This window comes from Miniopterus schreibersii, assembly GCF_964146895.1.
Source record: "Miniopterus schreibersii genome assembly, chromosome: 6".
Classification (NCBI taxonomy): domain Eukaryota; kingdom Metazoa; phylum Chordata; class Mammalia; order Chiroptera; family Miniopteridae; genus Miniopterus; species Miniopterus schreibersii.
Window position 1 is genome coordinate 29,397,325 of NC_138107.1, and position 26,201 is coordinate 29,423,525.

The 26,201-nt window shown below is 39.3% G+C and overlaps 1 protein-coding gene across 3 annotated transcripts in view; it reads left to right on the forward strand.

Annotated features, from left to right (window-relative positions):
- ADGRB3 (adhesion G protein-coupled receptor B3) overlaps positions 1 to 26,201 on the forward strand; it is a 629,874-nt gene that overhangs the window by 299,135 nt on the left and 304,538 nt on the right. For all 3 annotated transcript variants that reach the window (XM_081140889.1, XM_081140888.1, XM_081140890.1), the window contains 2 exons: positions 9,075 to 9,143; positions 13,501 to 13,609. In XM_081140889.1, coding sequence (XP_080997015.1) covers positions 9,075 to 9,143; positions 13,501 to 13,609 — 178 coding nt within the window. The remainder of the gene's footprint in view (positions 1 to 9,074; positions 9,144 to 13,500; positions 13,610 to 26,201) is intronic.

The following is a 26,201-nucleotide window of genomic DNA, read 5'->3' on the forward strand; positions in this document are numbered from 1 at the left end:
GATCCCCTGTTGTTTCTCTGTGGTAGAGACAGCCTTGTACAAACAACACCTCTTTCTTGTCAGTATTTAAACCTTGCCCTCACTATAAAGGTGAAAATGAGAAATTCAATGCCAAATAACATCCTTAAATGGGTGAGATATTAAGCAACAAATCTTGTTTCACAAATCAACATGAGTACCCTACCATGAACAGAATTTAGCAGATGTCTCCATGGGAGAGTACAAAGTATGCACAGCAGTCAGGTGGGAAGAGGGAAAATGGCAAAGATGTTTTACAAATATATATAGTGCAGCCTATCAACTAGGAAATGCCATGGGATGTGAAGAAATGGTTGTGGTTTTATTTTTCAAAAACACTATATAAAATATCTGGTAGGTAGTTTTGTCCTTTTAGAAACCCCCATTATTTCCTTCAGAGTCAAGAAAGTATTGAGATTTGGATTAGCACAATGCACAGGTAGTTTAGTTTTCTCCTGTGATTCAATTTATTATCAAAGATTTCTCTTTTAAAAAAGTTATTGGGGGAGACCTGGCCAGGTGGCTCAGTTGGCTGAAGCATTGTCTCATACACCAAAAGGTTGTGGATTAGATTCCCAGTCAAGACGCATATGGGAGACGATTTATTTCTCTCACATCAGTGTTTCTCTCTCAGTCTCTCTCTCTCCTTTACCGTCTCTCTAAAGTTAGTGCAAACATATCCTCAGGTGAAGATTAAAACAAAATTAATGTGGGATGTATTAGTTTTCTAGGGCTGCCATAACAAATAGCACAGACTAGGTGGCTTAAATAACAGAAATTTACTTTCTCACAGTTCTAGAGCCTGGAAGTCCAAGATGGTTTCTCCTGGGCCTCTCTCCTTAGCCTTGCATGTGGCTGCCCTTCCCTTTTGTTCCCAGGTGGCCTTTTTTCTCTGTGAGCCTGCCCCTGGTAACTATGTGTCCTAATATCATCTTCTTATAAGGACACCCATCAGATTGGATCAGGGCCCACCCTTGCAGCATCGTTTTAACTTAATTGTCTCTTCAAAGGCCCTACCTCCAAATACAGACACGTTCTGAGGTCCCAGAGTTTAGGGCTTCAACTGAATGGATTTGGTGGCTCAGAATACGGAATCTTGAAGGACTATGAGAATTTCCCTTTAGCAAAGAGGAAAGCACATGCTATGGCTTCTGCCCATAGTGTTGCCATGGGTAAAGTTGTAATGCACACATGCTTCTTGCACATGCTGACTCTTTGATGTATCAGCCAGGCCTGCCCAGACTTGGGTGATGGGTCACTACCTCATTCCTGACTTAAGAAGCATCCCCTGTCTGAATTTGAGGATGATTTTGCTATCCTGAGTTATGATGTTTGTATAGCTTTGCCAGGCCCCTGGGGGGAAATCATTTAGCATATTTAATTATATTAGTTTCACTAATTTTTTGGCTTTTTATTTTCAAATGAGGACCCCCCAGAGCAAGACCAAGTTCATGCCCCAAAGCACTGAACACTGGCTGCTGCTACTTTCCACGCAGCCTCCCATGTCCTCTGCACCTCAAAGCAGACCCCAGTCTGCTGTCCCTAGCTAAAGCCCTTGATCCTCAATTTAGCCTGGAGAGACTGGCAGCACTGTGTAAAAGTTGTCCATCCAAGCTATTCAGAAATCCCACAGATCAATGTGATTAGTGTGAAGGATTCCTGGATCAATTGATGTTCTCAGGTCGTTTTCAAAATGAGTCAGATTCTGTCAGATTTGTGACTGAGAGAAGAAGAATAGATGTCCTTAAAGACTGGCTTTTTGCCCCTAAACTAAGAAATGTTAGGGAATATTTACTTCCATAATTTGCTCTCACTTTCTTCTAGATCTGGCAGGCTGCAGTGGACAAGCTTGGACAGTTAGCCCTGCTGGCAGAGCTCTCTGATCAGTTCAGGTCATCAGCCTGCTGTGGATCCCACTGCTAACCTATCCAGCCTCCATACCCCAATCCTCTTGTCCCCTCGGGTTATCCTCTGCTTTTCCAGTGGCTCAGTTTCTTGTCTCTGAGTCATATTCTTTATATATCTTGGGCTCTGACACCTGTTAGGGGTGTCCTGGATTATAATCTCCTGTCTCCCTGAATCATTGATAGTTTCTAATTACCCATGTCCAGTTGATATGCTGCTTGGACAGGTATTCTGGATAAAAGATCTAAACCATAGTATAGTGACTCTTTGTCCTGGTTAATTGTGAGTTATTTTCTCTATTCACCTGTTACCAAAAAAATTTAAAGCATTCTTTAGGGATTGGTTAGCTTTATAAAAAAAAAAAATTAGAGCAAACTCAGGATTATTTGTGTAATAATGTTACTCTTGCTCCATTTCATGCCTGTATGCTGTTATGAATAGGAGTCTATGAGGCAGAGTCACAGCCAGATCACAGGGAATTGGTCATCTGTTAGCCATGCCTTAATCTGTAACCTGGGTGTGTTTATGATTTCCTATGGTTCCCTGGCCTCAAAGAAACAAAACAGACTACTTTCTGATCTCCTTGTTTTTACTCTCCCTCTTCTGCACTTTGTTTTCCACTCAGCAGCCAAAGTTAGATTTTTATTTTTAATGAAACTCATGTCATATAACCATTATGGGATCAAGGCCCCACTTTATCTGACCCTTGCTTGTCTTTTCATCTTGTATTACTATTCTCCCTTCCCCCATCCTATCCAGCCCTCTATTCAAGACAACTCCAAATTGTTTTTCTTTCTCTTTCTTAAACTCGTCCAGACTATCGCCTTCTCCCAGGGAATTTGGACTCTCTCCTCCCATTTTTTTTGGATCTCTCTTCCTCAAGTCTTCCCATGGCTGCCTCCTTCCCATTTCTCTGTTCTCAGCTCAGATGCACTTCCTTAGAAATGTCTTTCCTGCTGGCCTAAAACAGTTTCTCTCACACACACACACACACACACACGCACACACACACACACATCTCCCTGACCACTCTCTATCACCACAAATTATTTCATTTTTGTATCACCCTCTGAAATCATCTTATCGTTAGCACTTACTAACTTATGTATTGCCTTTCTTTACCCACTAGAGGGTAAGCTCCCTGAGGGAAGGGACTCTCGTGTGTCTCTCTCACAGTTGTATCCGAGCACTTAGAACAGGACAGATAGGTGCTGGATTTTCGGTAAACACTCCTCAAAGGAGTAGATCCATTCTTGCTTCCCACACTCACTGCTGTCCGTTAGGCCTTCAGAATCGCTACATTGGGCTCTCAGTAAACTTTCCTAACCACGTTTCCTTCTCCAGTCTTCTTTTTTGCCGACACCTCCTTCCCTTCGGCAACCAGGGTTGTATTTCTAAAACTCGCCTTATGCCATTCTTTTGCTGAGCAAAGCAGCACTTATACTATCAAATGCATCCTTTCAGGGATGGGCTGCTGGTAGCGATGCACAGGGAAAGTTCACCGTGTTTGTCAAAGAATGAGCTGTATTTATGAAAGAGAAGGCCCTTTTCTTGGTTGCTGCTGGGTCTAAACCTGAGGACCAGGGTCAGACATCCACAGCTGCTTTCTCTTCATTAATTAAAACCTACAACTTCTGAAAATTATGTATCTGTGCATCCTGAGCCATCAGAATTCTATTTTAAATAAGAAGTGTTTGATCCCGTATTTACTCAAGATAACTAATATTCTTAGCTGTAAAAATAAGTGCGATGGCTCCTTTCTTAGGCTTCGTGAGAACCCTGGTGGCATTGGGAGGGTGTTGAGAGGAGGCAGCAAATGAGGTGGAGACTGGTAACCGGTGTTTTTCAGACCCCTTCAATGCCTAGCCCCTGGCCATATGGAGACGTGCAATCCAATGGAAATATTGTGTGTATGTTGTGCTGTTTTTTATGCTGTGCACTAGGGGCAAAATACAGGCAACCCCAACTAGATGATAGCCTGATGGAGGAAAAAAGCCCTCAACCGGTCATCATACTAACGCATCATAATTAAAAATTGTGATATACTTTAGAAGAACTCTACGCAGTGCGGCTGCAAGTCGGCACGTTCGTCCCGTCGCTCTGTAAGCGGGCGCTGCACAGTCGCTGGCTGCCTGCACCGCTCCCCCCCTTTCACTTCCGAGGGAAGGGGCAGTTCATCGGTGGGTAGACGTGGTGGCTTTGCTGCGGCGCCTGGGCGCGGTGTCCAGGTGGAGTGGAGTCAGAGGCTGTCCCGCAACCCAGCCCGCCTCTGGGGAAGCCGCTGTCAGAACAGAGGACAAGGCCCCTTGTGCTGGACAGAACCCGTCTCTTCACGTCCTGTTTTCATGGCTCATTACTTCTGTGCTCTGGCTGTTGCCTTTTTCTGTGGGTTGTTTGCCAAGCCTGAATGACAAGGATACTGGGAAATGAAAAATTAAAATCTCCACTGATTAAAATCAGGAAAAAAGTATGCAGACCCAGGATACTTGGGGATAGCGGGGTGGCGATCTGATAAGGCCTTTTAGAGGAAATTGCATATAAATCTAGGCCTGAAAAACAGAAAGGGGTTATTTGAGTAAAAAATGGGAAGTAGAGCGGTCCGAGGAAGGGAACATCAGATAGGTCCCGAGGCTGGGCAGAAAGGAGTTTGGGGTGCAGATGGATCTGGAGCAGAGAGAGCAGGGCACGGGGTAGGGGATAGGGTAGTTCCTTAGGCTGGGAGAGGTAGGAAGGGGCTGGATCCTGCATGGCCGTCAGCCATCACCCGCTCTGGAGAGGAATCAACGACCTCTCTGCACCACTCATCCTTGGCCTAGTGGCTTGTCCCTGCTTCCTTGTTCAGTTTAAGCTTTTCTTGTCTTCCTCTCTATGTCTAGTCAGGGTTACCGCCATGTCTTATAACATTTAGTTCTACATTATTAAATCTATTCCTTAGGGCTTGTCTTTGTCTCTCAGTGCCCAAGGATTTTGCTGGTGGGCTAAGAGGAGGAGAGCACATCTGGGGGCCTCAGATATCTTCAATCACTAGCCTAATCTACAGCTCTGTTTCCACAAAGAGTTCGGAAAAAGCTAAACGCTATGACGTGCTTTGGTATATTTATAGAAAATTATATATAGTTCATGAGAAATTTGTCAAGTGGAAGCAATCAGACATTGTACAAAGAATTATTTACCGCTTCTCATGTAAGAGAGTGTCCTTTTAGTCTCATCATACAATCCAGGAATTACACTTTGAATGTGACAGAAACACCCATGCTTCTCTTTATAACATACATTTACTACACCGATTTTCATAATACTTCCTGCAAAGAAAAAGCAAAGAGTCATACCTCCTGACCTTTGTGCCCGATCATTGTTGGGCCCAGTACCTCTCACGTAGTAGGTATTTTATGATAACGACGCTGAAAACCCCTTTCAGCAGAATACATTCTTAGGAGGGGCAGTTTTCAGCTGAACAAATTATAGGCCCTGAAGTTAAAGGTGAGTCAGCTCTTGCTTTACATATTGCCCAAAGAGGACTTGGCTATAAAAGAGGATTGGAGAGAGCCTCTGGCTGTGAAAGTCTATAGCAACCTTACAGGTGCATATTTGCCATAATGTGACTATAAAGACAAATCATGCAGCCAGTCATAAAAAAGATAAGAGAGAGGGCATAAAATCATGAAGCTGCCATATATCGAGCACTTAGTATGTGTCAGATACTGTGCTAAGAATTAGCACCAAGCTTCACAACAGCTATTATCATCTCTTACAGGTTAGAGAAGTAAGATATAGGTGGGCAACATTAGCCCAGGACCACTCAGTTCATAAATGTTGGGGAAACTTTAAACCAGGGCTGCCTAGTTCAAGCTCTAAACTTAGACTCTGCCAAGGACACTCCATTTTTTCAAATCAGTCTAGGCCATAGAGATCAGGCCTGACCAAAACAAAGCAAAACAAAAATCTACCGTCACAGGCAACTCAAGAGCTGACAAAAGTGACCTGATGTATGAGTTATCAAAAGGAGATATCACCACAATTAGTGATGCTCTTAAACAATTTTAGCAAGTAGTGGATCTGTTGCCATGGAAGCTGCTACATTCTTTCCTCAAAAATTCAGTCAAATGGCTGAGTCCCCTGTTCAAAATACTGTGTTTGACTCTGCTCTGTTTATCTACCAGTCTGACCTTTGAGCAAATGTCAAAGTGAATTGCTATTCACATATATAGTTTTTCCAGTGTGCATGAGACAGATTAGGAGCAGGGTCAGCTCGAAGGAATGGTGCTTGAGTCTTGTCGGCGAACCTGAGGTGTACTGACCTTGTAACTTCATTATAATTATGTGTCACCTAAGGCTGGAGATATGTTCTGAAAAATGCGTTATTAGATGGTTTCACTGTTGTGTGAATGCTCAGGGGTCACGGTGAACAGAACAGCACGATATTAAATTAAGTAAAAAGAAAATGATGCAATCAAGAGACGTGAGATGTATGAGGCTGCTGTCGGCCCAACGTGGCACACTCTTTTACAGCAAACTTATTTTTTTATAAGTAGAAAGAGTACACTCTAAAATAACAGTAAAAAGTATAGTATAGTAAATATGTAAACCAATAACATAGTTTTTATTATCATTATCAAGTGTTACGTACTCTACATAATTGCATGTGCTACACTGTTATATGACTGCAAGAGCAGTAGGCTTGTTTACACCAGTGTCAGCACAAACATGTGAATAATGTGTTGCCCTATGACTTTAGGATTGCTATGACGTCACTAGGCAACAGGAATTTTTCAGCTCCATTATAATCTCATGGAACCGCCGTCATATATGTGGTCCGTTGTTGGCCAAAGTGTCGTTATGTGGCACATGACTGCATTTCTTTTAAGTTGGGACCTTATTAAACACCTGCTATGGACAAGGCATTGTATGTGCTGAGAATACAATGATGAAAAAGAAATACTGTCTCCCCTAAATGCCTCCCAACCCCCTCCTCCCAGCTCACAGTGCCCCTGCATCGCCCCACAACTGATCGTCCCCACATCTGACGAACAGGGAGGTAGAAGGAGAAGTGTATTCTGTACTATTTTCTCACGCTGATACGGTAGTCTAATTTATCGGCCTTAGAAAATGATACAAAAAACATTTCTTGCACTCTTTTGGTTAGTTGAATGTAATTTTAATCACTTGTGTGTGTTTTGTATGCCCTTTGTTGATTTAAAAATAATGAACTCTGAATTTCTCATTCTGATCAGAAATTGTATGTGAGCTCACTGGCCTCCATGCGCAGCGCAGTCGCTGACCCGCTGTCGGCAAACCGTTTTTTTGTGAAGTGTTTTCCCAGAAACGGAGATGCATTGACACAAATAGCTCCCCACTCTTGTGCTGTCTCTTGTTAGCAGCAGCACGCATTTTGTATGAAAGCTGGCAGGGGTTAGGACACGGCTCACGGTCGTGGACCTCAGCACAGCTGATGCATGTACAGGTACGAAATCTGCAACTTCTGCCTCATTAGCACCAGGTCCCCTCCTGAGTTAACCAGCCTTAGGCAGTTGGAGAACTCTGAAGGTTAATTCTTTCTGCCCATAGGTAAAGTTACAGCTCAATGGACTAAGCCCTTAAAATGTTATCACTCCAACCAGGAAATTTTAAGTGAGAAAAAAATGGCTAGTAGCACAAAAAGGTTAAATGAATTGAAAATGGGTCTAAAAGACTTGCAGTTTTTTTCAAGAGTTGTATAAAATATTCTGTAACTTTTATAGAGGTTATGACTCAAAACATGTTTCAACCATGTGGTTGCCAGAAACTATTAAAATAAATAGTACAAATAGGGCAATTAAATATAGATACTAACAGCTTCAAACCTCAAGAGAAGAGAAATGAAGCAGCTTTGTTTTTCCTCTAAAAACACCCAGCTGAATTTACTTGGGATTAGAATAAAAGCCTGTTTTGAAAAGCTAGATAGAGAGGAAAACTGGAGAGGCTAAAAAATGGTAATTATTTCCCCCCTCGAGGGAGTCCTTTTCTGAGCTAATGTATCAGCATGAGGCAGTGCTCCTGCTCAATTACATATAGACCAGTAGGAAGAGCCTCTGAGGACCCAACCAAGGGGCTACTGTTTATGTAGTTTAAGACAAACGTCATGGATTCACTTAATACTTCCTAGGTCTCCTGTCACCCCAAGTCACTGCTCACCTTCCACAGGCACCCTGGTTTTCCTGTCCTGGCTCCTGTGCCCTGGAGACACTGTGAGTGTGAGAGGACAGAGGGGTCTCTCTGGTGGACACTCCCCATGTGTGAGCTCAATCCTAACAGCTGAACTGAGCCCCACTCCCTGGCAGTGTGGACACTGGGAATGAAAAGCGAATGCCAAGCGTGCCTGTCTGCACATTAAGAGAAAATAAAAAACTCATCTGGGTGCTGCTAGACCAAGGTCAAGCCAGTGGGTCTTCAACAGTTAGTTAAGGACAAGGGTGATACGAGGATTTGGACTCCAGTACGAACATGTTACCGCATCTATTCCTTCCTCTGCTGTGGCTTCCTGGCAGAAGCAGAGACTTAAAGAAGGCAATTTGAAAATAGCCAAGGTTTATCGAGCAGGTACCATGTGCTAAGTACCAGGTACTTGGGAAATTACACGTAATCTTTGAAACAGGTAGTTGTAAACCTTAGGGAAGACTAACCAGGAAGGGCAGAGCCAGGATCCAACTGAGGAAACCTCCTTGCCTCAGCTATGCCCATGGGTGTCGCCTTCACTATAATGCTCACTGAGGCAGCAATGCAAGTAGCAAGCACAGTTCACAATTAACCAGTTAACTTGTCATAACACAAACGCAAGACTTTTATTAGAGAAGCAATAAAACTTACTTCTAAGGAATAATTATACAATGGTATGGCAGGATGGAATAAAGCCTACAATAGACCACATTATTGTGTGTGAAAATAAGTGTTTTACCTACTCTGATGTCTTCAGGGTGTATATGTAAAGTTATGCAGAATTTCTAGAATTATGGTGCTGAGAAAGCGTCCTCAGAGATCTTCTAGAATAATGTGTTAGGGTCATACAGCAATATTGCAAAGTGTTTATACCCTCATCAGAAAATCAGACCAGATGGATATTGTTGAAAGTATATTCTCTCATGTAACATTAAACCTTTATCTAATTTAATTTTCAGAACTTCTTTCAAATAGTTAGCAACCTCCTAGATGAAGAAAACAAAGAAAAATGGGAAGATGCACAGCAGGTAAGGTTGGAGTTATTTCACAGCTTAAAGTGAAGTTGGCTAAATAGAGTTTAAACATATGTGAAGAAATTAATGGCTTGCTATTCCAAGAACGTAAAAGTCATAGTAGATTATATTATACTAATTTTACAGAAAACAAGTGATTTATCATAACAATCAATGGAACGAATGATCTTTCTAAATGTGAGAAAACCAATCAGTTTTAAGTAATTTATAACTTTAAGGTATTAATACTTAATAACTATATGCCTTATCAATCAGTTTCTTTCCTATCTACAGACTGGTAAAAATAACAAATGTAAAAGCACATATTACAAACAAATCGTGGTGCACTAACAAGTAACATCATTTGCATTTACTATAACACTACATATAATCTGCATCACATATACAGATGTGCATTTTGATTCAAAGCCAAGAGTTGTAAATATGAATTCTCATTTAAAACATTTAAATGAAAAATTTGGCTATTTTTTCTCTTTCTATGCATGGCCAGTGTAGCCAGTGGCCTTATTGGTTCAGCTATTCTTTTAAAATGCTTTGCACTGCCCCTTGTGCAATACTGACATATGGTTGGTTAATGACATTTTTTTTCTAGATTATAGGAAAAGTGGGTTAGAGGTTAAGACTGTTCTTTACAATCCTGTAAAAATTTCATTTACCTGAATGTTAACCTTTTTGTAAGTTTTCTACTTGACCCTTGTTAAAAATTCAAGGGAACAATGCATTTTTGAAAATAAGAATATTTTCTGAGATTCAGGTGAGCCGTCTCTCCCCTTCTGCCTTTATAATCACATTCTGGGCTCCAGGAGTAAAGCATGCCCTTTATTCCTATTATGATAGGAGCTCTAAAAATAGTCCAGTGTGGGTCCACCTCATTATCAGGTACCAATTCTGTGCTTCTGGCCATAACAAGAAAAAAATCTCCCCTTAGTTTAAGACCCTGAATCCTTTCCTACTAGTTTGAATTATATATATGTCCTTGGCATTTTTAAAGAGGAGGGCCTCATCCACTCACTATAATAAAATGGTGTCTTTCCTCAGAATATTGCTGCAGAGGCTAAGCACATCTTTCGAGAATGCTGGAGACTATTAAGTATGGATATATTTAGAACAAGTGTATAATACCCTATTGAGAATAAGACTGCAGTTCATCAGATGATGGTATTTATTGTGAGGTCCCAACTTGAGCAAATGATGAATGGTGACAGAACTCAGCAATGGAAAATCCTGAATCCATAATCCTTCCATTTACTTGTGATTTTAAGTTAGCTATAAAATATGTTTATTGATTTTAGAGAGAGAGGAAGGGAGAGAGAGAGAGAAACATAGGTGTGAGAGAGAAACATCAATTGGTTGCACCCTGATCAGGGATCGAACCCAAAACCTATGTATGTGCCCTGACCAGGAATCAAACCGGCGACCCTTCGGTGCATGGATCGACGCTCAACCAACTGAGCCACACTGACCAGGGCATATAGTTTTATCTTTTACTTATTTTTCATTTGTGATGATCCTTAATGCTTTTTTAAAATAACCATTTGAAATTAAAACAACTATTTTTGTAGCTTTTACTAAAAGGTGTTTTCATAAATGCAGCCACATGGCAAATGAGTCTCCAACTTTGTGGCACAAAGGGTGAACTCCTCGGAAACAAGCACTGTTTAAAATCCACCAAAGATAGTCCCTCTTCCCTTGTGGGTCCCCTTATCTTATGTTAGAGTAAAATAAAATATAAAACATAACTATACAGGCATTTGGAAACTAGCTGAGCAACAGTGAACATTGACAACAGAAGGTTTTTGCCAATAAATATTACACTTTAGAACAACAAAAAAATTCAGAGTCATTTCAGGACTTGTTTGCTGCACATCAGCCACAGTTGTAGAGGATTAAAGTATATTTAGTTACAGCATTCTACTCAAAACACAGTATACTAAAGTGGAGAAACAGACTGCACTTTACATTGTCCTATTCTGTGCACTATCACTGTGATTGGCACAGACAAGTCCATGACAGTCAAGACAAGCCATTTTAATTTCAGTCGTGATACGATGTTCTGTATTTTTGTTACACTGAAAATCCACGTGTCTATAGCAGGAGCGGGCAAGCCTCGGCCAGTAAGCCTGGCAGATGTTTTGTAAATAAACTTTGGGAATATAGCCCCATTCATTCCTTTATGTAATGTCTATGGCTGCTTCGGTGAGACAGGGGCAAAGTTGAGTTGTTTCAGCAGGGACCCCCTGACCCGCAAAGCTTAAAATGTTCACTTGTCTGGCCCTTTACACAGAAAGGTTACCAACCTCTGCTCTGCGACATTGGACTGCTGCTGGGAAAGCATAACTAAAAACAAAATCTTTTGCCAACCTAGGAAACCTCTCCACAGAGGCAGGAGAGGAAGGAAGCAGTTTTATTTTTTTATTGAATGAGCACTACACCAGACCTGCATGTGATGGGTCACAGGCAACCTGCTAAGGGAATGCAAAGACAGAAAGAAACCTCACCCTCTTATACAGCCCGGCAAATACAGCACGTTGCAGGCGTGTCCTCAAGGTGAACAGTAACTAGTCTTCGAGTAAGAGGACTTGATAGCACAATTTGTCACATACCTTTCATCCAAAATTCACGTGCTAATTGAGGTGACCACTTGTTAGTTAATTGGCTTTCTCCAAAGTAAAAAAAAAAAAAAAAATTAAAAGCCTCATATATCTTAATGACTGAAGGTAGTTTTGCAACTTAGAGCAAGGCGCCTGCTGCAGTTTGGCTCCTACCCTCCCACAGAAACTGAGAGGTGGAGGCTCTGTCTTCCTTTATAATTACTTTTCAAAGAGAGACATGCCTGGGCCTTGAAGCTGGTAAGAGGCTATTTCACTTCTTAAAAGATTGACCTATATTTCAAAGAGAGAAAGAACTTAACAATTACTAGTTTTCTAAAGGAAGCGCTCTAAGAAAAGGGAAGGGGGAGCAGGCTTGGGGAAGGGTGTCTCTTATTTTCAGCAAGGAAAATTAAGCCTCTTATTTTTAATTTGTATTTGCCCTTACACTACACATACTCGTATACACATACACCTACACAAACACGGAAGGAAAAATGCCGTAGTAGCAGGAGGCTTGGAGTGGATGGAAACTTTATGCACATGTTTGGAATGAGAATGATGAGATTTCAGAACTCATATTTCATGATTGGAAATGTAGGTAAGAAACAGAATTTCTCCCTAAATCTTTCTGAAATTATTTTAAAAAACAACAGTGTATGCCAGAGATTTGTAAGTGGAGTATTTATTGCTGACATCTTCAAGCCTGTGTGAGTAAATATATATCCTCAGTGTCTGAGTGTTAGATCAGTGCAGCCACAGGCCCTGTAAAGTACGCTCGCCGGGCCTGCTACTCTCACTGCCCCGCAAGGCTCCCCCCCTCCTTGGGCTCTTCCTGTACCCTTTCCTGCCGATCAGCGTCCCTCCCCCTCTGCACTAGCCTTCGCAAATACAAAGCCACTGAAACTCTTTAATCCACTTCATTTTATCATGCCTAGAAGCTGCCGTGGTGCTAAATGGATAAAAGAAATGAATTAACTTCCAAAGACGTTTTTGTTCTTATATGTTATATAATGCAGGCTGACATTAGAAGGGTTATGGGTTATACATGCTAAAATTTGTGTTGCCTTTTAAATGGCTTTCACGTTCCACACACTGTGAGCTCTTGGCAGAATCAGGTCGCCTTTAAGAAAACACTCATCCGTTTGTAGTGTGTGAGGTGGCCTTGTTTGAGGTTTGTTCTGTATATGGATATGTGAAGCACCTACTCCAGAGCTATTATTGTGACTCTAAAATTATTCCTAAAGTTTTTCATACAGTGGCTATTATAGTTATTAGAAATAAGTATCTCTTCCAAGATATTTAGTTATTATGCGGTAGACTTAATAGTTTGTAAATATCTTCATGATGGCAATAATAATTATCTTCCAGTGTCCATCATATAGATACTAATTGAAAAATGTAAAAAGCCCCCAAATTTCAGTGTTTGTTCTATGTTGTATTTAAGTGAGGGAAGGAGCCCATCAAAAATAAAGACACTCTCATTCTAAGTAGACCATCTGTTAGACATTTTGAGTTTCCATACATTTATAAAGGATTAATCACTGCATCATATCACTTCCAAAGTTCTTGCTGTGTGGCACCTGCTGTTGTTCTCAACTATCAGTTAAAAAATATGTTGTTGCCAGTTGCAGAAATGTCTTTAAATAAGTTAGAATTTGTTTGTGACTTTATTAGGTTGTATTTTGTGTGTGTTTTTTAAATCCAGTTATATATTCCATTACACAGACTTTTTATTTCATTCTAATCTTTTATTTTTGTAGATTTATCCGGGCTCAATAGAGTTAATGCAGGTGATTGAAGACTTTATACACATTGTTGGAATGGGCATGATGGACTTTCAGAATTCATACTTAATGACTGGAAATGTAGGTAAGAAATAGGATTTTTTCCAAAATCTTACTGAAATTAAAAAAAAAATTGCAAGTATCTGCGCCATCCATTTCTAAGTGTAATATCCACTGTTCCTATCTTTACGTATCTGAGAGTAATGTATTTTGGATACTTGGTGTCTGGTTTTTAAATCAGCCCAACCACATATACATCTCTCTCACACACACACACACACACACACACACACACACACACACACACACACACACACACACATACATGTACACACGCGCATGCATCTGCATTCATTTGTATGAATGCATATAGACCCACTTGTGATTATCTGCACATGTATATTTAAAGAAGAATATGTGCTTCTTTTTCCATTTGCCAAATGTTCATGTTGCTATCCAATCTAATGTTGAAAATATATAATGTATACTTGAGTGTGATTTTGTTTTTTTTAGATGTCTTTATAATCCTCGATGCATTGTTCATGAGGGTGCTGAGTTCCTTTCTTGCTAGTTGTCCCAAGGAAGTGCTGGATCTTCATGGGTTGTAGAACACTCCAGAATACCTTTAAGGGTCATGATCTTGGTGCTGTTTTTTCCTGAGTGGTTCCCAAGACACAGTGGATCTCTCAGATTCCTCTGTAGTGGACTCTGTAATGTACATACATTGGAGACATATTTCTTCCTTTAATTGCCTTTAACATTGCCTCTTATAGAGAGAAGTTACACAGCAAAACCTACACACACTTTGAGGCTGCCACAGTTATATTGAGCCAACAATAATTATGTTAACCAAATGGCACATTTCTCTTTGTGGTTAAAAAAAATGACAGGAGCAAAAAAACAATAGTCTTATATATTGAATGCATTGAGTTTATATAGTTTATAGTTTTCTCATTTCTTAAAGCTTACTGTCATGATGTTACTGGAATTCAGTAAGATTTTCTTTCATCTGCATGCTATTGTAGTCTTCACATAAAGACCCCTGAACCACAGAGAGTGGTGTGTTTAAATAAATGTCTTACCTCACATTCATTCTTATTCACTGGATGTGTAAGGTTTAATTTCTGGGTCAGGAAGAGACCTACCTTAGTGGGGGAATTGACTAGGGGAGTTTAGCCGGTACAGAACATACTTCTTTTTATAATTAAGGCTTTCGGTGGTTCATTTTACATTTGATTTCTTCTGAAGGTCCTTTAGTCCTGCAGAGACTCATTTGGTCCTGAGATATCTTTCACAATGGTGACCTCAAATTGTAATGGGTAATAGCTAACTGCTGGCAATATTATTCAGTTGAGGAAAGCCTATGTAATGGAGTTTTCAAGGGTCTAGAGACATTTCCTTGCCCATATACCATCTTCATGCAGCATAAAGTTTTACCAGATAAATTTATATCTTACTCCACCTTCTGAATCAGTTTGAAGGCCCAGATTTTTCCCTTGAGAGGGTGTTCAGCAGCTTATGCTGGTTCAAGCTGTCTGTTACTAGGGGCAATGAGGAGAAAAAGGGAACAAAGAATAGAATCTTTGTGGATGAGTCCATAAATCCAAGAATATCCTAATTATATGTCCATTCCCTAAGTGACTGGGCAAAGAGAAGAAAGGTAGTCTATAGGATAAGGGATAGCAGGTTCAGCTATGACTTGGGGGGCACATGGAAGGAACCTAGAAGATTCTAGGGATGCTGGTCATTCACGCTGAGACTCTCCTAGGGCCTTAGTTATGATTTCTTTGGTGGGGAAAGACTATGAAGGCTGCTCTGCCACGTTAGACAATTCCCTAAGTAATTTACAAGAAAAACTGAGGAGAAAAAACAAAAAGCTATAGTTATTTTTTCTTTCTTTTTGTAAATATTAACATCTAATTCTAAAAGGCATTGCTCATTAAAAGTATTATCAGATCAATGCATGGCGTTTGTTCAGAATGCATTTGGAAAAAATTCTAAAAAACAAAGCCAATCTCAGAGTCTAACTTAACCTCAGAGTAAACTTAAATTGGAACTTGAAGCAGGTGATTTGAATAAATCATATCAAATGCTTTTTAGTACTGGTGTTATTTGCTGGGAAAATTCCATAAATATCCGTAAATTACAAACACTTCTTTCTCTTTACCTTTCTTTGGACTTCCCAGAATTGTATATTTGAAAAATGTGTGTATTATTTTTTGCATTTTGATTAGGTTCTCTAGGTTTGCCTACTTTCTTTATCATCACTAAACTTTAAGAAATATACCGAACGGAAAGAGCAAATTCAGGCATCCTCTGCCCGTTTGTTCTCTCCAGGCCCTCAGTAGACTGGGTGATGCCCACTCACATTGGTGAGGGAGATCTTCTTTACTCAGCCTACTGACTCATGTGCTAATCTCTCCAAAAAAAAAAAAAAATGTTACAGACACAACTAGAAATAATGTTTACCAGCTCTCTGGGACCCCCCTTAGCTCAGTCAAATTGCACACAAAATTAATCATCAAAATCCACTTGTATCAAATTGGCTAATGTGAATAATAATTACTATTAATATTCTTTATGTTATCCATTTGATACTAATATATGATTATACAATTTGATATTTCCTATATGTTTGGATCAGGACACACTTAGAAAATATTTTATAGTAGAAATTTTGAAATGTGAGTTGGCCCTCATTTGTCTTACATTCCAAGTCCAAATATTAATTATCTGGCATCAAGTTCATTATATAGAGCACACACACACAACACACATGATTACATGCACACATACACACTGTATGCGTGATAAACAGAGACCAGGTAACTGAGAATGGTTAGTAATTCCTGATGGCCCATTTCTTCACAGTGTGTTGGATTAAGACTAAAGAACTTCAAATGACCATCATGTCTTTTCAAGAGATTACAATATTTTTTCTTTTTTTCACAAAGTCTGTAAGCATAAAGCCACCTCACTTTTCTGGAATATAGACAATATGTTCCTGACGAAAAAGACAGAGTTGAGCAGCCAAAAATAGATGTCATAAAGACCATACAATTCAATAAGAGAGTCTCAGAGCCACACTGATACCCCAACTTTAAATATAGATTCGGCATTTCTGGTTTCTGGTTTAGAAAACATGAGCTGGAAGCAGAGACAGTGCTGTTAGAAGCATATACATAGCAAATGAAATAGATGAAATGCTGAAAGGGGAAGGACAATGAAACACTAAAGGAAGGCAGCAGAGTCGAGTCCACACTGGGAGCAAACAGCTCCTCATGCCTCAGACTTGAGGGTAGTAGTTCTAAGACAAAGGACAATTATGTATTTATTTTATTTACTCTTTTAAATCCGCACCTGAGGATATGTTTTTATTGATTTGAGAGAGAGAGGAAGGCGGGGGGGCAGGGGCTGTTGGATATCAGTGTGAGAGAGAAACATCAATTGGTTGCCTCCCATATGCACACCAACTGGGGATCAAACCTGCAATCTTGGTGTATGGGACTACACTCCAACCAACAGAGCCACCCAACCAGGGCCAAAGGATAATAATTTCCTTAAATCATGGCCTTTATTCATCAAGGTAAAAGTTCTAAAATCTAATTAAGATGGCAGGAAAATGAGTGACGTATTTTGGAAAGATTTTCTTCTAAATGGTTCAAATGAAAAGTTTCGAAGTTTTTTAATCTTAAAAAATGTCTCACCCTGGCTGGTGTGGCTCAATTAGTTGAGCATTGTCTCATGCACCAAAAGGTCATCAGTTTGGTTCCCAGTCAGGGCACATACCCAGGTTTTGGGTTCATCCCTGGTCGGAGTAGGTACAGGAGGTAACTAATCAATGTTTCTCTCACATCAATGTTTCTCTCTCTCTCTCTCCTCTCCCTTCCTCTCTCTCTAAAAATCAATAAAAACATATATATATATATATATATATATATATATACACACACACACATATATATATTTAAATGTCCCTACGTGTATCAGCTTTTCATAAATGAAATACTCTTATATGCTAACAGTCTTTGAACATTTTGGTATATGTGCATACCTGTTCATTTTTGGAGGGAGAAGGCCCATAGCTTTGATCAGTTTTTCAGAAGACTTATGATCTCAAAATGTTTAATATAAGGTTTGCAAGAAATACTTTTATGAACAAAGAGGTTAAACAAGCTAATATATTTAAGATAATTTATTTTAAATAGAATACTTATTTTTCATATTCACATATGAATATGACATTCGAAATAGATGTAATGATTATAATAAATGAAAGTTAATGAGCACTTATTAAAGACTAATCACTCTACTAATAGCTAATATAATTACCAATTAAGTGAATTAATGAATGAGTATGAAAAACTGATATGCTACAGAGAGATTTCAATTTTAAATGTGCCTCAGTTTATTATAAAATTGTATTCTAAATGTTCTAAATATTCTGTATAGGTAAGTGTTTTTTATTTCAGTAAAATAATGTGAATGTTTCAATGTATTTTTTAAAATGTATTATGAATTCCACATGTAGGAGTAGCAAAGAGATGGTTATACCCTAGAACACTCTTTTAGCAAAAAGTAACAACAGCATAGAGATGTGAAAGTTGAGGTTGCATGTAGGGGATAAGTGGGCTATTTTGATAAAAGCATATATGTATGGAAGTAAAGGAAGTCAAATAAACTTGAGGAGGCATCTACGAAAGGAAGTCAGGGAGGCGAGATGAAATTGAAGAGGCGCACTGAGACATGGTATAAGACGGCTCTGGAGACAGCAGGGAGCTACTGAAGCTCAGCTTGACAAGGGTTGTGCTGTGGTGAGAAATTTGTTATAGCAGAAAGAGAATTTATTGAAATTGAGACAGACTATAAACATGAATACTGGAAGGCTTTTTACAATAATCTGTGCAGGAGAAAATGAAGACCTGAATGGTAGGTAGTAAAAATAGTAACCAAAATGTGGTTATGAATTCGAGATTGTCTGAGGTAGAGATGGCAGGAGTCCATGACTGGCGGAGGTATAAGACAGAAGTGAGGAATCGAGATTATATTTATTTGACAAACACTTGAGCATGTCTTTTACATATTAATATTTAGGTACAAGTGTAACTCTCGAGTGAAAAAATAAAATGAGGTCTTGAGCTTTAGTGGAAAAGTGAAATTTATGATATAGACTTGGTAATTAACTGCATAAATTGATAGTTGAAGCCACAAATGTGTTTTGTTTTGTTTTTTTTCTTACTATTAGAACAATAACAAGTGAGAAAAGCTGTAAGGTGTTGTCTATATTAAAAACGAAGTCATAGCAGGTGTCAGAGTAAGACTAATTAGAGAGTATGTATAAAGAGTTTCAGAACAAGACAGCTTAAAACCATTGTCGTGTAATTAATAGGAGGGAGAGAACATTTCAGAATGATTATGCTACTTAACATTAATTGCTAATAAAGTTCAGAGTATTAGAATTAAGAAAAATCTTATGTGATTGCTGGTTATAGAACAAAACTCCAGGAAAAGTGCAGACACAGCTCTTTAGGTGGTTTCAATGGATCACATCGGTAACATTTTGATACAATTGTCTCCAAGCATTTACTTTGTGCAGACGAATGCTGCAGATCCACTTACTGCTATCTTACAACTAACTGTTCCTTAGGAACTATTAAGCTAACAATATCAGATTAAAAGGGAACGCTTTTAGGCTAATAATATCTCAAGTACGGAATGTTATAATTGTTAGCTGTAGAGAATTTCAAAAGCGGTGCCTATATGTAAACCCTACAAGAGAAAAGATTCTGCAAAGCAGAGCTCCAGTTATTCCCCAGTAACCCAATAAGGCAGTGCCCTAAAAGCATTAAAGTTAAGACATTTTTCTTTGCCAAGCTAAATATCATTGCCTATTCTTGGTTTATAAATAGGAAATACTGGGCTTTTCAGAATGAACATTCATACTTGATTTTCTTTTCTGAAACTGAATCAAAATTTAATCTGAAGAATGGCATAATACAATTTAGCATCTCCTTTCTCTCTGCAACACTGTCTCATAAATATCAAATCTTTGTTATTTCTTATACTCACTGGTAAATTGAATAATTTCTTTGGTAGAATCTCTTGTTCTTCAATTGAGAAACAAAACTTCAATCTGATGATGTAATTATAAAAATAAAGTGGCTTCTCTTTCTTGGCTTATTTAACTTTCTGTCACTGCTGAGTTTTATCGCTCGTACATCTTCACTTCCTTAACTTCCTTTCTTTAACGATAAAACACTTACAGTCAGTTCACACTGAGCCTGAGAAATACGCAATTCAATATCTATTTTTGTTTGTTTTTTTCATCTGTAGCACTTGACTTTGGCTCAGTCAGCTAGACTTGAGTCTGGAAGTGTCTGATTCTACCCTCACCCTCTGGCTTTCTACCACTCTTTCTTGCTAGACACCTGAAGCAAGTGGTGTGTTTTACTGTGGATCAGAAAGAAAGAAAAAAAAAACTAAAACTACCTGGGTTTTCTGTTTGTTTGGTTGGTTGTGGTTTTGTTTGTTTTTTAATCGTACTAACATACTGGCTCCCTTGAGAAAATAAATAGCTCAAACATAGTTTTAAACTATGAGTTGGAACGATATGCCACACTATGAGTTCTTTATTGCTCATTTAATAGGAATTAGCTCACTGTATTTTCTGTGACCCATTTTTTCCAAATGGCTGGGGGTGGCAGCACTGGAGAGGTTGCTGTGAAAGGCCATCTCAGGCCCTTCTAATGGCAAACAAGACATGCCACTCAGGGGGTGTGGACGGGCTCTCTTCCCCCCAACTGAGGACCCCCGTTTTCATTGCTCCCTAGCATCTGTTTAATAGATCTGTAATGATTTATGGATCTAATTGGCTTTAGGAGGTATTACACATTCACTCAATAACTATGTCAGGTTTTGTTCTAGGTTCTGAGAATTTTCAGTGGACAAACTAGATGACACTCTTGCTCTTACGAAACTTGTTCTATAGCAGAGACAGATGTCAAACAATTGCTGTATATCGTACCCAGTGGTTGTAAGCGACATGAAGAGAAATACCTTGTGAAGCAAACCCCCAGCATGAGGGAACAGAGTGAAGAGAGGAGAGTCTTTTTAGGTTCATGTCAGGGAAGGCCGTCGTCAGAGAAGTGATATTTGAGTACATACTGAATGCCTGGAGAGCGTGAGACGTGGTGATGTGTGGGGACAGAGCGTTTGAAGCGGAAGGAACGGTAAATACAAGGGCCATGCCCTAGCTGGTTTGGCTCGGTGGTTAGAGCGTTGGCCCTAACGCTATAACTGAAGGGTCCCTGGTTCGATTCCAGCCATGGGCACGTACCTCAGTGGCAGGCTCAATCCTCGGCACTCGAGCAGGAGGCCCCCAATCCATGTGTCTCTCTCACATCGATGTTTCTCTCTCTCTCTCCTCTCTCTCTCTCTCTCTCTCTCCTCCCTCCCTTCCACTTTCTCTGAGAAGCAATGGAAAAAAAGATCCTCTGGTAAGGATTAAAAAAACACACACAAAAAATAAGAGTCGTGATGCACCCATGTACTTGATATATTGGAGGCCCTAAAGAAGGCCGTGGTGTTAGGGTGGCTGAGGGAGGGGCTGTGGAGGGGGTGAGGTCGGAAAGGGGGCGGGTGCCAGACTGTGGAAGGCATCCGACTAGGTCTGAGTGAGATGAGAAACTACTGAAGGGTTTGAGCAGAAAAATGACCTGACCTGATTTATATCCTACAGTGACCATTATGACCGTGAAGCGGAAACTGAGAAGCTCTCAGGGGTATGGCTGGGTATAGGGACACGGGTAGGGCATTAGTTGCCACACACCAGGTGAGGGAGCTCGGTGGTTTGGACCAGATGCCCGCGGAATCAGTGAGAAGTGGCCAGATGCTGGCGGTATTTTAATGGTTGTCCTGACAGGGCTTGCTAATGGTTAGAAGTGGGGTGTGAAAGAGAGAAAGTTCAAGGATTTCTCCACGACATCACCCAGAACCCAAATACAAAAATAAGACAGATTTCTTTCCAAATCTGTGTACTATAAACAAGTGTCAAAAACCTACTTTGGTGATCATTTAGATGTCTCTAAAGTTTAGGATCCAAAGCAAGCTGTTTGGTTTATTTTTTCTTTTTAAAAATTTTTTATTTTGCTATGTAATTGACATGCAACATTGTATGAGTTTTAGGTGTGCAACATAATTACTTGATATGTATATTTTTAAATGATCATCACCATAAGTTTAGTTAACATTCGTGACCAAATGTAGTTACAATTTGTTTTTCTTCTGAAAACTTTTAAGGTCTACTTTCTTGACAACTTTCAAATATACAATTCAGTATTTTTGTTTGTTTGTTTGTTTAAAATATTACAAATGTCTCTTTTTCTCCCCAGTGACTCACTCCACCCCGTCCCATCCCCCTTCCCCGTCCCTCTCCCCACAATCGGTATCATTAACTATAGTCATCACACTGTTTTTTATATATTCCTGTTCCTGAGTCCAACACAAATCCCTGCATTTGCAGTTAAGCAGTTTTATCTTTTGAAGCCATCAGCATTCTGTCATCATTCCACCATCTGAATCCTCGGACAAAAGCTAGAATGAAAGTGTTCATTAAAATGACTATTTAAAGCTGTAACTAAGATTGAGCTGCCAGTTAACAAGTGAAATAAATCCTACTTTCCCTACCATTTTTGCATTTCTTCTTCTATCTGTAAAGCCACAGAACCTAAAGAATGGAAGAATGCTTAGGGGTCAACCAAGGTTAGCCATAAACTGGTCAGCTTCATTCTACTTAAACTGTTATGTATATATATTTTTTAAAAAATTTAAAAAATAAATAAAAGTTTATTATCCAAGTTGGAAAGGTCTTTGCAAAGCACCTTTTTTAAAAATGTGGTTTGTAGTAGTACTACTAGCATAGTTACAACCCTGGACCTTCAAGTAGGAAGCACTCATGATGTTACAATGCTTTCAAGTTATCAGTAGGCCTGTGCTCTTTCAGAAAGTAACTGGAGTGAAAATAGTTACGTAATATTTCCAGGTTTATCTAATATTTTTAAACAGCCATACTCAAGGACACAGTGTTTCACGGAGTCATTATTAAATAATACTTCTTGTCCCTAAGAAACTTGCACTGGTAAACATCCTTAATAGCTGTTCTTTCTCGTTTTGAGTAACCCGGGGGGCGTAAGCTTTCCCTCTGTATCCCTGTACTACGCTGTTCGCCAGCTCTAATTCTGACTACTGCTCGGCTGTGCTCCCACGTCCCAGATCTTAACAGCTTCTGCTCCTTTATCCTGGTTTAATTCACCATTAAGAAAGAATGGAGTCTGCCTGTCGCTACTTTGGAACGCCTGCTCCCTTGCAGCACCTTCTGTATACATTACTTGAGTCTACATTGTAATGAAAATGCCCTAGTGTCAGAGGGTGGTTATTATTCTAAGGGGCTCTTTTCAGAAGTGAGTACAATGTGTAGGAACACGTTTTCACTTGTCTTTTGTTCTTTCATCCCTTAGGCTTCCCAGGAAAAGGTTTGGTGAAGAGTCCCATATATTATATAGCATTTGCCAAATTAACGCTTTCACAAATAGTCATGATATGTCTACTCCTAACCACCTTGCTGCCGGAGTGTTAAGGGCACCCCCACAATTGGCCCTACATCAGTGCTTCCCATTCAGAGTGGATGCATTTTTATCCATTTCTCATCTAAATAATTGAAAATTAAAGGTGTTCTATTATCTTACTCAGCCAACCACACTCTAACCTACTTCTGTTATATTAAAAAAAACACACCACACGCCTCACTGCCATTTTTGATACGATCCTAAGAAATCTTATTAATATATTTTGTATTTTTACACCAAGGGAGAGTGACTTCTGAGCTTTATTTTTATTTATTTATATTTTTCATACATATCTACTTTATTACAAATTTTTAAATTGTTTTTCTGGATAATTACACATTTTTCAAGGGTGCTTGGATTAGTCCTTTAACGCAGCTTTATAACATATCCAGCCACTGAAAATTCTGTGAACTTATGTTACTCAATTTGTCTCCACCCCTTTAGCCACTCACTGTCTCGTGAATATCTAAAGGTCAAATCTTTGACTCTGAGGTGTGTTATTTCTTTTGGATTTTATATTTACTGGGAAAATAGTCATGGTCTAAAGAAACCAAATGAGGTCTCACAAAACTCTTTCGGATGTGGGCAGCATCTACACTGCACACTGATGCCCGGCCGCATCGGGACGTGAACGGAAATGTGGCGTCTGCCACCGCTATGTACAAGGCGTGTCTTTGAGAAAAGAGCTGAAAGGCTAACGGGTGGACTGTTTATAACAGAGGTAGTGGTACATCTTGGTATAAGGGGCATGGGCTGTGGAAGCTGTCTGGAGAAAGGAAAACCATAATTTCAAAACACAGACCAAGAATTCCTGGGTCTCTCTCACGCTGACACATAGGCCTAACCACCGCCATCTGGGGCTGGAGTTTCCTTTAATCTCCATGAGGACCATGCGCCTCTGCAAAGAAGTTGCCCCTGACTTCTGCGCCCTAGGGGAGCTGTGAGGAGGGGCTTTGCCTGAAGGGACCCGCGCTTTGCCTCAGTTCAAGGCATCTGGAAGAGGCCTGCACCCAGGGAGAGGCTTTCAGAGGTGGAATTAGCGCAGGGGCCGAATGGGAATGGACGTGACCTCCCAGTTCCCTGGAGGTACTGCAGCTGAGAGATGTGGGAAGGATTGGTCTTCCCAGCATGATTCGATTCTTTTGTTTGAGATTAATTCCCTCAGAATCTGGTAGACTCACACTTGTGGAACAGAAAAGAGATATTAAATCTAAAGCCTACTAAAAAGGGAATTTGAATGTTGTCAAGGAATATCGCTGGTCTCTATTGGTTTATGCAATAAGGGTTTGAAATTACTGAAACAGGCATAGTGCATGCCTTCTTTTCTATTTTGCTGTTCAACTAAATTGGAAGGATATTGCCGTGAGCGTGTATAAATATGAAAAACAATTTTGTTTTAACTGCCTCTATGGCAATACTTGCTTATCTCTGTGGCAGTAGTGGCCTGCCTCTGTCACAATAACCAGCAAAGAGAAAAAAAGGTATGGATTCCCTTTCAATATTTTTCCCTTTTTTTTAAAAATTTGGTAATAGCAAGAATTCTGTGCTAAATTATCCCTCTTCTCCATTGCTTCCTTCACTGAATTCCAAATACATAGATTCTCATCAGAATGTGACAACTGAAAAATATGACTCAGATTAAAGATTGGTGCCCTTTGTGTTGATGCAAGCAGGGATGCTGTTTTGTATCTAGGAAAACATGCTGGCTTTAGAGCTAGATTTAGCCTCAAACCTTGGCTGTACTGCAACTAACTGACCTACTGCAAGATATTTCATCTCTAAATCCCCCAGTTTGCTCCTTTCAAAAGTAGAGATAATAATATCTTCCCTGAGGAGTTATTGTAGAGATTAAAGATAATATATATTTAGCACCTGGCTTGTAATAGGGCCTCAGTAATTGGCAGTGGACAAATGTCGGGCCAAATATGGGTTCTGCTACTGGTTAGGTGTGTGACACTGGTCAGGTCACTCACTGCCCCACAGCCACAGTCTGCCCCTCTAGGGAACTTCTAAAGTTCCTATCTAAATTTAATATCCTAAGTTGTTTTTATTTGTCTCAAATCTCAATAGTATACTTGTGTCACAAAGCAGACCACAGACAGATAGTGTAACTAAATCTAAAAAAAACATTTGCGATGTGTCCCTATGTTTTAAAATGAGTTTGTTACACAGTTGTCTTCTGTAGTGCAATGACACTAAAATCCTACAAACATTTCAAATTTATTTGCATTTTGCTATCTTAAGAAGCTACTCCATGTATTTGTCATTAATCAGACCCTAGATCCCTTGAATAATTCATACGAGGGAATCTTTTCTACTTTTATAACTTCTGCTCCTTAACATGTAATCTATCAGCTGTAGTCTGCAATATTGTAGCAATTATGTCTATAGATGCATCAAATAATTCTGTACCATTACTGTATCTCCTGAATTCATAAATGAATTACTTCTCTTTCGTCCTTAAATAATGTCTTTTGAGCAGGCAGAAATATTTTTCCGCTTTTATTACCTACTAAAATTTTTCGTATGAAGAGTTTTAACTTAAGAAATATAAGTACTTACTTATGTGGCTAATTTAATGTGTTTTCTTTCATTTGATCTGTTTCAGTCTGTGGCATATGAATATGAGGAAGCAGATGTGAGTGAGTGTGTTTGTGTGTGTATGTTCTAAATATTTATCAGTGTTCAAACCTGAAATGCAGTTATTTTAGATGGATGAAGTTGTTTTAAAATTCATGCTATGGCCTTAGGGGAAAATTAGTGGGGTGTTTCTTTTATGTTACATCAAAGAATAAAGATACTTTTTAATAAAAGTTAAACTATATTGAAAATCCAATAATAACAAGATTTAGAGGACTTATGACTTATATACTGAACAGTATTTTATTCAAGGTTTAGCTGATAACTACAAAATAGAATGTTATAGACATAGGGATTGAACAGTTCATGAGGGAATGATTCATATTGGATAATAGGTTATATATTCTATATACATATTCTGAAATCAAATAAAGCCTGATACATTGAAATTATTAGTAGGGTTCAAATGTAGTT